Source organism: Lipotes vexillifer, unplaced genomic scaffold (genome assembly GCF_000442215.2).
Source record: "Lipotes vexillifer unplaced genomic scaffold, Lipotes_vexillifer_v1.1 scaffold374, whole genome shotgun sequence".
NCBI lineage: Eukaryota > Metazoa > Chordata > Mammalia > Artiodactyla > Lipotidae > Lipotes > Lipotes vexillifer.
The window spans coordinates 1,070,629-1,083,963 of NW_006774696.1; the positions used below are offsets into that span (position 1 = coordinate 1,070,629).

The 13,335-nt window shown below is 46.0% G+C and overlaps 1 protein-coding gene across 1 annotated transcript in view; it reads right to left on the reverse strand.

Moving 5' to 3' along the window:
* LARGE1 (LARGE xylosyl- and glucuronyltransferase 1) overlaps positions 1 to 13,335 on the reverse strand; it is a 443,593-nt gene that overhangs the window by 312,299 nt on the left and 117,959 nt on the right. The window contains exon 2 of the mRNA XM_007449439.1: positions 7,094 to 7,395. Within this exon, the coding sequence (XP_007449501.1) occupies positions 7,094 to 7,395 (302 nt within the window). The remainder of the gene's footprint in view (positions 1 to 7,093; positions 7,396 to 13,335) is intronic.

Here is a 13,335-nt window from a genome sequence, read left to right on the forward strand (position 1 = left end):
AAAAAAAAAAAAAAAAAAAAAAAAAAAGTGAGGGTTGCATCTTTATTTGTTGTCATTGTTCTTAAGGGCACATTTTCAAAGTAAGTTTTACAAGAGGGCACAACAGATAAAGCAGATCAAGGCAGCCTTGCTTCGGGGTAAGCACAGCCAGGAGGCTGCCAGAGAAAGGGCCCCTTGCCATGGCCGTGGTGTGGAAGCCAGCCAAAGACTGACCCCAAAGATCCCTGCCAGCTGAGAGCCATGCCCTGTGCAGCCCCTCCTACATTGTATCAGTGAGTCTGTGTGACCAGTCGAACTTAGCAGAAGTAATGGTCCGTGACATCCAAGGCTAGATCATAAAAGAGACTGTGGTTTCTGCCTTGTTCTGCTGGATCACCTCCTCTGGGGAAAGCTAGCTGCTACACCAGGGGAACACTCAAGCAGTCTTAAGGAAGTGAGGCCCCAGCTGGGCCAGTGTGCCAGCTTGGAAGCGGATGCTCCAGCCCCAATCGAGCCTATAGCTGATGCAGCCCCAGCAGATGTCTTAACTGCAACCTCAGGAGAGATCTGGAGCCTCAATCTCCAACTAAGCTGCTCTCAGATTCCCAATTTTCAGAAACTATGAGATAATAAATGCATGTTGTTTTAAACTGCTAAGTTTTGGTAATAACTTGCCATGAAGCAATAAATAATTAATACACTCAAGGAAGGTACCCGAAAGACCACACTGAGAGCTAGGGTTCCTGAAAATCACTGCAGAAAAAGTCCTACTAGGTACCTTCCAGTACAACATCCCCTAGTTCCAGGGCCTGACATTTAGCAAGGATATTTTAGTAGATTTACGTCCTTTGAGGAGCCCCAAAGACAACATATGAACCTAATGAAATGTGTATCCAAATGCTGTAAGAGTTTCTTTCAACAGCAACGTGATGTATGAAAAGATTGCGGGAAAACCCTTCCACTGTGGAGTGATTACGGAAAGACCCTGAAGATGAAGTAAAAACAAAGAGGTAGATCAAAATTCTTGGAGGTTTGTTATGGGTCCAGAAAATGCAGGTAAGAAGTGTCAAGGTTTATAAACATAAAACCTAAAGCAAAATGGTAAACTCCCACTGAGCTGACAAATGCGGTCACAATCTGGCAGGCACTTTAGAACAATCCAACTTCTTTTTAAAGGACAGATCCTTGCTTAGACCCACAGAGGAATGATTACCCTCATAGGGCTGCGACAGCCCCCAAGGTGAAAGATGACCTCCATATCGCGACTGTCACCCAGAAGCCTTCTGAGGTAAGGCATCTGCCAGGCACAGAATAAGGACTGCAGTTCTGAGCTGATGGGAACACGGGTCCCAGGAGCTCTAATTTATGAAGTGTCCAGCACAGTGGTTCAGAGCACAGGTTCTAGGAAGCAAACTGCCAAGGTTTAAATGTGAGAGCTCCACCTCTTCCAGACAGTGTGACTTTGCAATAATTATTTGACTTTTCTCAGTAGTAGCCTTCTAATCTATAAAAGGAAGAAAGTATGCTATGCAGATTAAATGAGATATTTTATGTAAGCTTTAGCATGGTGTCGCCTACACTTCCAGGGCTCAATACATGTTAACTTTTATGACTAGTACATTACTGTTTCATTTTGAATGAAGTTCAAAGCATGGGATAGAAGGAAAGAGATACTTTCCTCAAGGGCTGGTCTGACACCAGACAGTACCATTCACCTGGCTTTTCATAATAACAATATCAACTGTTGCTGTTTTAATTCTTTGACGTTCTTCCCATTGAGGGATGGGATGTGTGCTCCTTCTCTCCCTTCAAACTGGGTGGGCTTCTGTGACTGTTTCAACTAGCAGACTACACTGTCAACAAAAGTGACACTATGTGACTTCTGAGGCCAGGTCATTACAAGTGCTTCTGGGGCTTCCCTGGTGACGCAGTGGTTGAGAGTCCACCTGCCGATGCAGGGGACACGGCGCCCCGGTCTGGGAAGATTCCCACGTGCCGCGGAGCGGCTGGGCCCGTGAGCCACGGCCGCTGAGCCTGCGGGTCCGGAGCCTGTGCTCCGCAACGGGAGAGGCCACAGCAGTGAGAGGCCCACGTACCACAAAAAAAAAAAGTGCTTCTGTTCTCCGTTGCTCACTGGGATACCTGTACTTAAAGCCATCGGCTGCCATGGAAGCCGGTGACTGTTCTGGAGCCACCATGTAGTGAGGAAGCCCAAACTAGCCATAGAGGGAGATCACGTGGAGTGACCCTGAGTCCACAACAGGGAAGAGAGATGCTGGGCCAGCGCACCCATTGCTTCAGTCCTCACCATTCCAGCTGCAGCCACCAAGAAATTGCATGAGTCCCCCACCCACCCCACGCCCCCAGACCAGAACCACTCAGCTAAGCCCTTCTCAAATCCCTGACCCACAGAGACCAGGAGAGCTAATAAAATGACTGGCATTGTTTCAAGCCATTACGTTCTAGGTGATTTGTTAGGCAGCAATTGAGAACTGGAATATCCATAAGAAGTCTATGTGAAACCCATACAAAGTCAGTTTCCCACCTGCTGTCTCATTCATTTCATCCTCACAATTGCATAGGGAAGAACACATTATTATTCTCATTTCATGATAATGAAATAGACTCCAAGAGGGTAACTGAATCGCCCAAGGTCACATGGCTAGTGAGTGGCAAAGTAAAGATTCGTGGTTAGAAATTCGGACTCCAGTTCAGTGATTTCTGTGCTGTACCATAAGCTGACTCCCAGAATAGACCAGAACGAGGAATGCAAGGGAAATGCAGCACACATCTGTACACACATAGGCAGAAGCGGAGATCAAAGAGGATCATCCTGTTCCAAGTCCCAAGGCACAAAGAAACCAGCCCCTCACGGAAGCAGCATTGTCCTGGCAACAGATATGTGCAAGAATAAAATGGGCGGCTCCTTGAAGGCCACACCATTAGACAACGACATGAGGGCACAAAGACTGGCAAAGGCCCCTGATTTCTATCACCAAATATCTCAGCTGACAGCCCGGGCATCATCTCAGAAGGGTTTTCAGAAATACTTGTCATAGCCCAGAGAAGTTTCAGCACAACCAGATACGATGACAACGTCCTTGGTGACGAGGCCCTGCGCGCTGACGGGGTGTCAGGACCAACTTCAGCACTTGTAACCACAAGTGCTCCCATGAAGGGAGGATTCTATTTTGACTCCACTGACTGACATTTCTCATCTGCCTCTATGGCATTTTCCCAAAATTCTTTAAATATGCCAAGCGGTGGAAACCGAGGAAGCACACTGCTAATGGGTATAAAGACAGCATCTCAGGGCACGTGTGCCCCCAGAGCAGACCACACTGAAATAAGATGCAAGCAGGTCAGGACTTTCTAATTCATCTATGAAACCTCGAACAGGTGAAGTCCACCAAAACATAACTTTTTAAGGGTCCAAGACATAACATAATCAAGACGCACAAAGAGAAGATAAACAAATGGACAAAACCTAATTCTCAGGTGCAAAAGACTAAAAAATAAGTTATAGTAAAAACTAACAAGCTCGAGGTCTTTATCTCTCAGAGAGCACAAGGATAAAGTGAACCCCATCATTTATTTTCATTGTCCCTTAAAGCAGTGGTTTCCAGTTTCCACTATCCCAGAATCACTGGGATACATATTTTTAATACTTATATTTTGGGCCCTATTCTCAGAGATTCTCAATCAGTAGATTCTGTGGTGGGTCCCATGAAAATGCATGTTTGGTATATAATTCTAATGTATAACCGAGTTCAGGAACTACTCATTTGACAGAGAACATTCACCGTAACCATAATATCTATTCTCTCTAGGAGCAAACCTCCAAAATGTTAACAAAGAACATGGTTTCTTTAAAGAAAATCTATCTTTTCCAGGCTCCCTTGCAGCTAGGTAGCAGCTAAAGGTAGCAGCTAAATGAAGTTCTGCCAATGTGTTCTAAAAGGAACGGACGGTGAGATTTCTGAGACGTGTTCTTAAAGTAAGCTGAAATGCCCCACCTTAATGCTTCTTCTTTCCTGCTAGCTGGAATGTGAATGACAGGGCTGAAGCTCTGATAGTCATTAAAGACCATGAGATGACCTTGAGAATGCCAGTCAAGCCAGCTGGGTGAAAGATAAAGGAAGCCTGCATCCAGGCATGAACATCTCTACACCAATAGCTCCAGACTTCTTACATATAAACAGAAATAAGATGCAAAGCCACCATTAACTTGGGATTGTTTGATAAACCACAGTGAAATCAACTGCTAACCCAACTGTGCTACTGTTTGCCTAAATTTCTAATATCCACTGTCACCACTGAAATAGTTTGAGGCAGGAACTTGATTTTAATCCATAACTTACAAACAAAGAAGCCAACACACAGAAAAGTGATGTAACTTGCTCAGTGCCACATGGCCATCAAGGTATGGAGGGGGAACCAGAATTGGGCTCCTGTCTCCCATTTTGAAAGCCAATGGTCTTTGCCCACACTATCTGGCGGGGTGCTCGGGACAGAAGCCCTCTTTAGAAATATCAGTAGGATGTGTGTATCTCAGAAAGCTGAGCAGGGGAAGACAATGTCCACAGAGACTACAGCAGGAAGAGGAATCCTGTTTTCTCCCTCTGTTCCACTTGTATCCTCCCATTTTTTCCTTTTCCTTTTCTGTTTTTCACCTCCTTGATCGTAGTTGATGGTTTAAGTCAGCCTGGGTCACAATAATGTAAACACACTCGAAGAAAAGAATTTCCTCCCTCTGGGCCAGCCAACACTCTAAACTGATGCCATGACCATAACCTGAGAGCACGGAATCTGTAAGAAATCAAACCAGCCTTCACCCAGGCAGGGAAAGAAGATCCCCAAATTAGGGGCCATCCCAGACCAGCCTAGACCAAGGGGATTTGTTAAAGTTGCTAAGTCCCCAAAGATGCAAAACAGAGATCCTCCATTACACAGGCCACTGGCAATGGTTGTGGAAGATTAAATGAGGCTGGGCCTGGCATGTGGTCAGAACCTAATTATAGGAATGAGATCACTAGGCAATTTAACCTAACTCCTGACTTATGCTCTCCTGAATGCACACCACGCCTTGCCTAACCTGTTGATTCTTTTCTTATATAAAAAGAAGCAAGAATGAAGAATTAAGCAGTTAAAAAATGACTAGCTCTCTACCCCTAACAGCCCCCCTAAGAATCCTGCAGGTAGATCACACAGGCAATATAACATCTGAAGTCAGCCCGTCTGCATGCAATGGAGAATGATGCAGAATCCAACCTCCTGCCTCAGTGATTCACTGAGATTCTTCCCCCTTTTTCCCCTTTAAAAACTGGCATGGCTGAGCAGAATCTTCAGAGCTGGTCTCAGGTCATGAGTCCACCTTCCCCCCAGATTGCCAGCTCTTCTGATCAAACTACCTTTCCTTTCTACTGACACTTGCCTCTCAAATTATTGGCTTATGAGCAGCGAGCAGCCAAACCTGGGTTTGGTAATAGTACTAATTTCTCTTTGTTTATCATCTCTTCCTCACTTCCCACCTCAAAACATAAGAACCAGAAGAAAGGGAGTTTTGTCTCTTTTTCAATCATTGTTATTTCCGAGCACAGAGAACACTGTGAGACCCATAACAGAGGCTCAGTAAATATTTGTTGGATGAATGATGACTATGCAGCACCCGCTTCCCTGCCCAGGTTCTCTGTGCTCGCCTGACTGACCAACTCACTGTGTTCTGAATCCTTTCCTGCCTGACAGCGCCTCGCTTCATATTTTTCCTACTCACACATACACTCCTTGTTGGATGTCCTCCATCTACCTTCCTCCGCCTCTCCACCAGCCCACACTTCACCAGGCTTGGGAATCCATGAGAAATCCTATTATCCTCAGGGGCTCCCCCTGACCATTCCAGTCTAAAATCTCCCTGACCACTGACCTTGCACAGAACGGAGTCTACATCACTCAATAAGCCCCATATCCCCTTATGGCATACTACACCGTATCACCAATATCACTAAAAACTACATTCACGTGAACAGCATCTTACAGTTTGCAGACTGTTTTCTCTTCAGGGTGTCTGAAATCTAACATTCTGAGAATGTAGCCAGGAAATGGAATAAACAAACAGCAGGTAATATCTGCATTTAACTAAAAATAACAAAAATTACCCATAATTGAAAATATGCTATATACCAGATACTATTTGTGGCTTTATATAGCCATCCCATTTCCTTTTCACAAATACTGCAGGAAGCAGGTATTGTTTTCTAAAGTTTATTGATGAGACACACCTAAAGCTCAGAGAGGTTCGGTAACCTGCTCAAGCACTCACAACAGAAACCACCAGAGCTGGGAAATGAACTCAGGTTCGTCTGTCCCTGAAGGGCTTGCTCTTAACAGGGATGTTCTAATTCCTCTCCACTGGGACTGGAAGAAGCAGAAAACGAGTGTGTGTGTGTGTGTGTGTGTGTGTGTGTGTGTGTGTGCGCGCTGCATGTGTATGCACATGCAGCGCACACATAAGCATAGATGCGTGAACCAGGGGCGGGGTGAGGGGCAAGAGGGAGAGGGAGTGGGTAAGTTTTCCAAATGACCGAAGAGTTACTAAGAAATACTTTAAAAGGGAGAAAATGATACAAAGCTATAAAAGTTCAAAGAACTGCTTTAGATAAGCAAGTCTCTGGTTCTGAATTACAGAAGCTGTGTGTAAAGTGTGAATGAGGTCCAGGGGAACTGCCCAACAGGGCCTCAAGGCCAGGTGCACCGTGCCCCCTGGAAGCTAAGTAACAGGGGCCCCCAGGATGACAGCTAGGCAGAGAAATCCTGAGCGTGTCAAAATGAGCCACCAAGAAACAAGCAGCAGGTTCTGTTTGCTGCTCTTAATATGTCTGCAGGTGCAGGCCTCCTTATGCCCATTTTTCAGGTGGGGAAACTGAGGCTCAGAGGCTTAAAACGATTTGCCTGGCCATTCAGCAAATTGAATGATCAAGCCAGATTCAGGCCCAGGCCTGAGCCAAGAACGCCAGCTCTCTCCAGGCCCCTGGCCACGCTTCCGGGCGGCATCTGCAAGGGGTGGGTGTGGGCCATGTGGGGACTGGGACCTTGGAAGGCTCCAGGTGCTCTTTACCTCGCACTTTTCCACGGCCGGCTGCTGCCCACACTCGGAGCTGTTGCCTGCCACGATGCCGGCCCGAAGGTTCTCGCTATCGCCGGTGCCCTCCTCCATGGAGTAGGTCCTCGAGCGGTTGCCGCGCCGGTGGGCCGGGCCGTGGCCCTGGGCCAGGCTGAGCTGCCGGCGGAGCGCGCGGTTCTCCGCCTCCACCTCGCGCATGCGCACCTCCAGGCTCGCGCGCTCCCGCTGGCTGGACGCCGTGTACCGGGGGCTGTGAGGCTGGGACTCCAGCGGAGACAGAGACACTGGCTTCCCATCTGCGGGTGCGGAGAGAACGGGAAGAGTTAAAGCCGAACAGAACCCCACGGGCCCCTACCCCTACCCCAGACGTCCAGGGCTCCTTTTGCCGTCCCATTTAGAAGCGAAAGCGGGTGGAAAGTGCGTTGTAAATACACACGCATCCAGACCGAACTGCGCACAAAGTTGAGAACAAAATGACTTAACGTGGTGATGAGACACATGCTGTTTAACTGTTTACAATAGCCAAGGGCTAAGTGTCCATCAACAGATGAATGGATAATGATGTGGGATATATACACAATGGAATATTACTCAGCCACAAAAAGAATGACATTTGCAGCAACATGGATGGACCTAGAGATTATCATACTAAGTGAAGTCAGAAAGAGAAAGACAAATACCATATGACGTCACTTATATGTGGAATCTAAAATATGACACATATAAACTTATTTATGAAGCAGAAAGACACTCAGGGACATAGAAAACAAACTTATGGTTACCAAAGGGGATGGGGGGGGGTTAAATTAGGAGGAGTTTGCCACTGGCAGATTCAAACCACTATATATAAAATAAACAACAAGGTCCTACTGTATAGCATGGGGAACTGTATTCAATATTCTGTAATAAACCATATTGGAAAAGAATATGAAAGAGAGTTATGTATATATACGTATAACTGAATCACTTGCTGTACACCAGAAACTAACAGAACACTGTACATCAGCTATACTTCAATTAAGAAAAAAACTAACATGCTGTTTAGAGAAGAAAATCACAACATAATTTTTCCTAATTAAAGGCACTGTCTTCTTTTCCCTACTTGGCACATCTCCAGGTAGATATTCTTGTTAGCAATAAAACATGAAGTTGGAGGAGGAGATAAAGGAGGATGGGGGGGGAGTAGGAGGAAGTGGAGGAGAGGAAAAAAGAAGAGAAGGAATAAAGAAGTATTAATAATGATTAAGTTAATTTAGTTCTTCCCATGTGAACTCCTACTTATCCTTCAAAACCCAGTTTCAGGAGCATCACCTCCCAAGGGAAGCCTTCTTCAATTTGCAGATAAAATATCTATCAGCGTATTCCAACAGCATTTCGTACACAGCACTGAGAAAAATATGTGCCTGTCACACTGGATTTGGTAAATTGTTTTACTAAATGTTTCCTATGAAGACTGGGTGTTCAACGAGGACAAAAACTGGCTCTTACTTATCTTTGTGGAAACATATCATAATATATGATAAATGCTGGAAGGGTGCATGCATGGGTCCATGACAAGAGAATAAAATAAGTGCAAAGAGGAAGAAGAAAGTAGGAGCATAATCATGAAACTGAGGGCAGAAACAGTCTATTTAACAATCATACACAGAGAAGACAAGTAGGTCTCTCAAAGTCACACAATCAGAACCCAGTGGTATCAAAATTCGTACCCAGGTCTCTCTTATACCCGAGCCTGTACACACTCCCCTTAAATGCAGATTCATAAAAGGCTATATATAGGGCCACGGATTTAAAAATTATTAATGTAAAAACCTCATCTTCCAAGGATATTTAGCATAACTCCTTGTACACAGTAAGTGCTCAATGCATGCTTACTGTTGAGGAGCCCCGGGGACACAAGACACACCCAAAACTCTCCCTCCTCTCTTCTCATGCTGCAGAACTCCCAGGATCCAGCTACAACACAGCCGCCTCAGAGAAGACCAAGCAAAAATCACATCTCTAGAAAATTACGCTCTCTCAGCTTCCTGCTAAAAAAACACTCTTTTTCCACACTTGGAATTTTTCTCCTTCCTGCCCAGACCCCACTGAGCTTGCAAACTGTCCCAGGGAGTCTCTGTGACTCACTAAACTTGAGGATCAAAGAATGTGATGAATTACACCCTGCGAGTTTCACCTGTGCTGCCTTACTGCTGCCTTACTGCGCCTGCCTCTGCCCAGGGCTCTTTGATGTGTCTCTGGGTTTTCACAAACACGACTCCTTTTTTCCCTCTTAATCACCTCAGGGTTAAACGCCTGAGCTCCCGGTCCTTTGCTATCAACACAGCAAATATGACTCGCTGAATTCCACTGCTCCGGACCACAGACCTAAGGCCAAGGCCGAGTGTATGGGGATGTGAAATCACAGGTTGATTAGGGTTGCATTGTTACCAAGCTGGCTGATTACAAGCTGACCCGGGCTTTTGAAACCTGTCTCCTTGTTTGGTAAAACCAAATCAGTTCCACTGAGAATGAAAAAGAGAAGGGAGCAACAGCAATTGTGTTTTCTCAGCCAACACTGACCCTTCAAGCAGGGGTGGGGAGGACGATGATCCAGCTTCCATCAGTGGGCAGGGCAGTTATGCTTTGCACCTGCTATGGCTCTGTGCAGGGGCTGGGCAGTTCACACTGACAATGTCTTGGGTTATCACAGCACAAGCAGGTGGCAATCGGTGTCCCCATTACAGATGAGGAAACTGAGCCTCTACAAGCTTAAGCCGTGTTCCCCTTGTGGTGACTGGAAACAAGGTCTCTGTGACTGCATGTGGCCAAACTCCTGAATGTACGGCCCGAGTTGGAGGTACAGTTGCTCTGGGGCTTGAGGGGTCTTCTTTCTTCCGAAAGGACCTTGGCACTTTTGGGAAGGAACCCAGGAAGCTCTGGAAGCCCACCAGGATCCCCGAAGCTCTGGAAAATATACAACAAATGGGAACTCTGAATTTGTTCTTTGGAGGGATTAAATGCTATGAGCTTTGGTTTTCCCTTCCCTGAAATGCAAGTAGAAACGCTAACCTTGCAAGGGTGACGGGGGAGGCTTAAGTAAGATACTGAAATACCAACCACTTGAACTCTCCTTGGAAGGTATTTGGTGTCAATTAGTTCCTGCAACCCCTGTCCAAGTCAGGGGGTAGGGGTGCAGACAGGTGATATTACGGGCAAGATGAGTTGGTGATGTAAATTAGGGTGTTGAGGGCTGTCCATTTTCTGAACACGGGCTGTTCTCTGAGTGGCACGTGGGAGAAAGTGGCCAACAAACCTTCACTTACTTTGATATGTGGCATCTCTGAACCTTCTTTCCTTCAGCCTTAGGCAGGTCAAAGTTCACACAGAGGCTAAATGGAGGAGCAGGCAGGCTTCCCATGGGGGTCTGGTCACTTCCTCTAGCTCCTCTCCCAAAAGCCCCCCAGTTTACTTATTTCTAATTCTTTGATGACATGCTTATAAAGGCATAATTATGTAATCCCTAAGCAATCCTAATTCCAGGGTAGTGAGGGGGAAAATGCTCTCAGTATCCTGCGTCCATTTCCTGCTTTAGATCCCAACTGGTTTCGACCAAACTTAGCTCTCAAAGACTTGCAGGTGTTTTCTCTACCTTAAAACTCCACAGATTAGTCACCAATGAAGACACATAAAATAATAAAAGCCAGGCCTCAAGGAGGGGGAGCGGACGTTGGAAAAAGCCACATGCTATACTGTGCCCGGTACCTGGCATGTAAGAAGGGCTCAATAAACAGCAGAATCGGAACTGCTAGTTTGTGTGTTTGAAAGGTGCATCACCTTGAGCCGGCCCCTTCCTCTTTCTCTTCCTGAAAGGGAGTGTCCTGGAGATGGGCACCTCTCGGCTCTAACTTGCCGTGGGCTCGTGTACAGATGGACCCTCCATCTCTAACCCAGCCGACCCATCCAGTGCTGCGTGGCCGGAAGTCAAGACAGTGGGGCCCGTTGCCCTGCCATGTTCACAGCTCATTCAGCCTGCCTACTGCTTTTGTTCCTGGACTACACATCTCTCTGGCTCCTGACCCCTTTTTTCCTGCTTTTCCTAACGCTCTGGGGGGATGTAGTGGGGGGAGGGTTAGGACAGGGCAAGGCCTGCCCTCTTCGAAGTGGTCTGCACATCTCTGTGATGGCTTCTGGGCCCTGGTCTCTCCCAGGAACGCTCCTCTTTCTTCGTGTCTAGGTCGTCATTATAAAGCCCATCATGTGGGACTGTATCGCCTATGGAAACCACTGAACCCACAGCAGTTACTTCTCAAACTGGCAGTACTGAAGCTTTTCCCTCCAATCCACCTTGAATAAAATGCTGGCCCAATACACATGCCTAATACATAGCTTACCCTACATGCAATTCTTCACTTGAATTCAACAAATTGGTCCATACCCTAGTCATCAAGACAAGCTCCACTGATCGCATGCCTGACGCATGTCCAATTGCTCTCAACATGCCTGCCTCCAACTTCCATACTTACCTTGTTGAAGACCAGTAACAGTTTGGGGGCTGTGATGGTTCATTCTATATGTCAACTTGACTGGGTCATGGGGTGTCCAGATACGGGGTCAAACTTATTCTGGGTGTTTGGGGATGAGATTAACATTTGAATCAGTAGAGTGGGTAAAGCTCATTGCCTTCCCTAATGCGGTGGGTCTCATCCAAACAGTCAAAGGCCTGAAGAGAACAAAAAGACTGACCGGTCCCCCACTAGGAAAGGAGAATTCCTCCCGCCTGACAACCTCTGAGCTGGGACATTGTTTTGTTTTCCCTGCCTTTGGATTTGAACTGAAACACTGGCTCTTCCTGGGTCTCGAGCCTGCCAACCTTCAACTAGAATTACATCATCGGTTCACCTGGGTTTCCAGCTTGCAAACTGACCCTGCAGATATGGGACTTGACCATCTCTATAACTGCATGAGCCAATTATTTATCATAACTTTACACACACACACACACACACACACACACACACACACACACACCCTATTTGTCTGTCTCTCTGAACAACCCTGACTAGTACAGAGACCAACAACACTCTGTAGATCACACTGAGTACCACTGCCCAGTACCCAGCCTCTCTGTCCTCAGGGCCTGGCACGCTGCCTGCACTTAACAAGAATTTCACGGAAGGATGAAGGGAAGGACTGGCATCTAGAGCTTAAAAAAACAAAGGCATGAAAAAAATAGATCTAGCAAACCTTCAACTACCAGTTCACTTGAACTTTGAACAACCTGGGGGCTAGAGGCATGGATCCCCTACGCAGCTGAAAATCCACATATAACTTTAGAGTTGGTCCTCTATGTCTGTGGTTCCACATCTGCTGATTCAACCAACTACAGATCATATAGTATATGTATGAATTGAAAAAAATCTGCATGTAGTGGACCCATGCAGTTCAAACCTGCGTTATTCAAGGATCAACTGTACTTACAAAGTGACTTCATTATAAGGTTAATTGCTGGGGGAAGAGGGAGAGATAACCAAGAAAAGCAAACAAATCAAATCTAGTCATAAAAGCATGGGATTTGGAATAAGAAAGAGCTGAGTTTCAATTACGGTTCTGCCACTTACTAATAATGTGTGTACATTATTACCTAGCAGCAGGCCTAATCAGAGTAGATACTCAAATTTCCCCTTTCCACCCACCCTAACCCACCCCACCAAATCCAGAGGCAGGACACATAAAGACAACAGTGAATAGGATCCTTCATTTCTAAGTCCCTCTGACCTTTGCTTTTCTAGTACCTTTCCTTCCAGGTTTCTTTTTTCTTTTTTCCCCCCAGATCTGCACTGTATGTGTACACAAGGTGCATCTCTGTCACATAATACCTATATGTGTTGATCTACAGTTCAGCCCACTTTTGAGTTTAAAATGTCAAACAAGACATTATTCAAAATCTCAGTTGGCAACATCTTCCTCCTCCCTCCCAAACTTCTCAACAAACATGAATTTATCATCAGATTTGAATCTCTGAATCCACTTGAGATGAATGCTCTGAATTAAGAATCAAAACAGCTAAGATTCAGAACAAAAAAGGTAAATTGAAAATCAACCTCCGTGCAGTACGGTGACAGAGATTAGGGACTTGGCATCCAAAACGTCCTAAGTGATGATCTGAATAAGTTTGTGCGCACTGACTCTCTCTGGAGTACTGGCGTTTCACACTGTGATAGCCACTATTGCAGACAGAACTGGGGGGGGGGGGC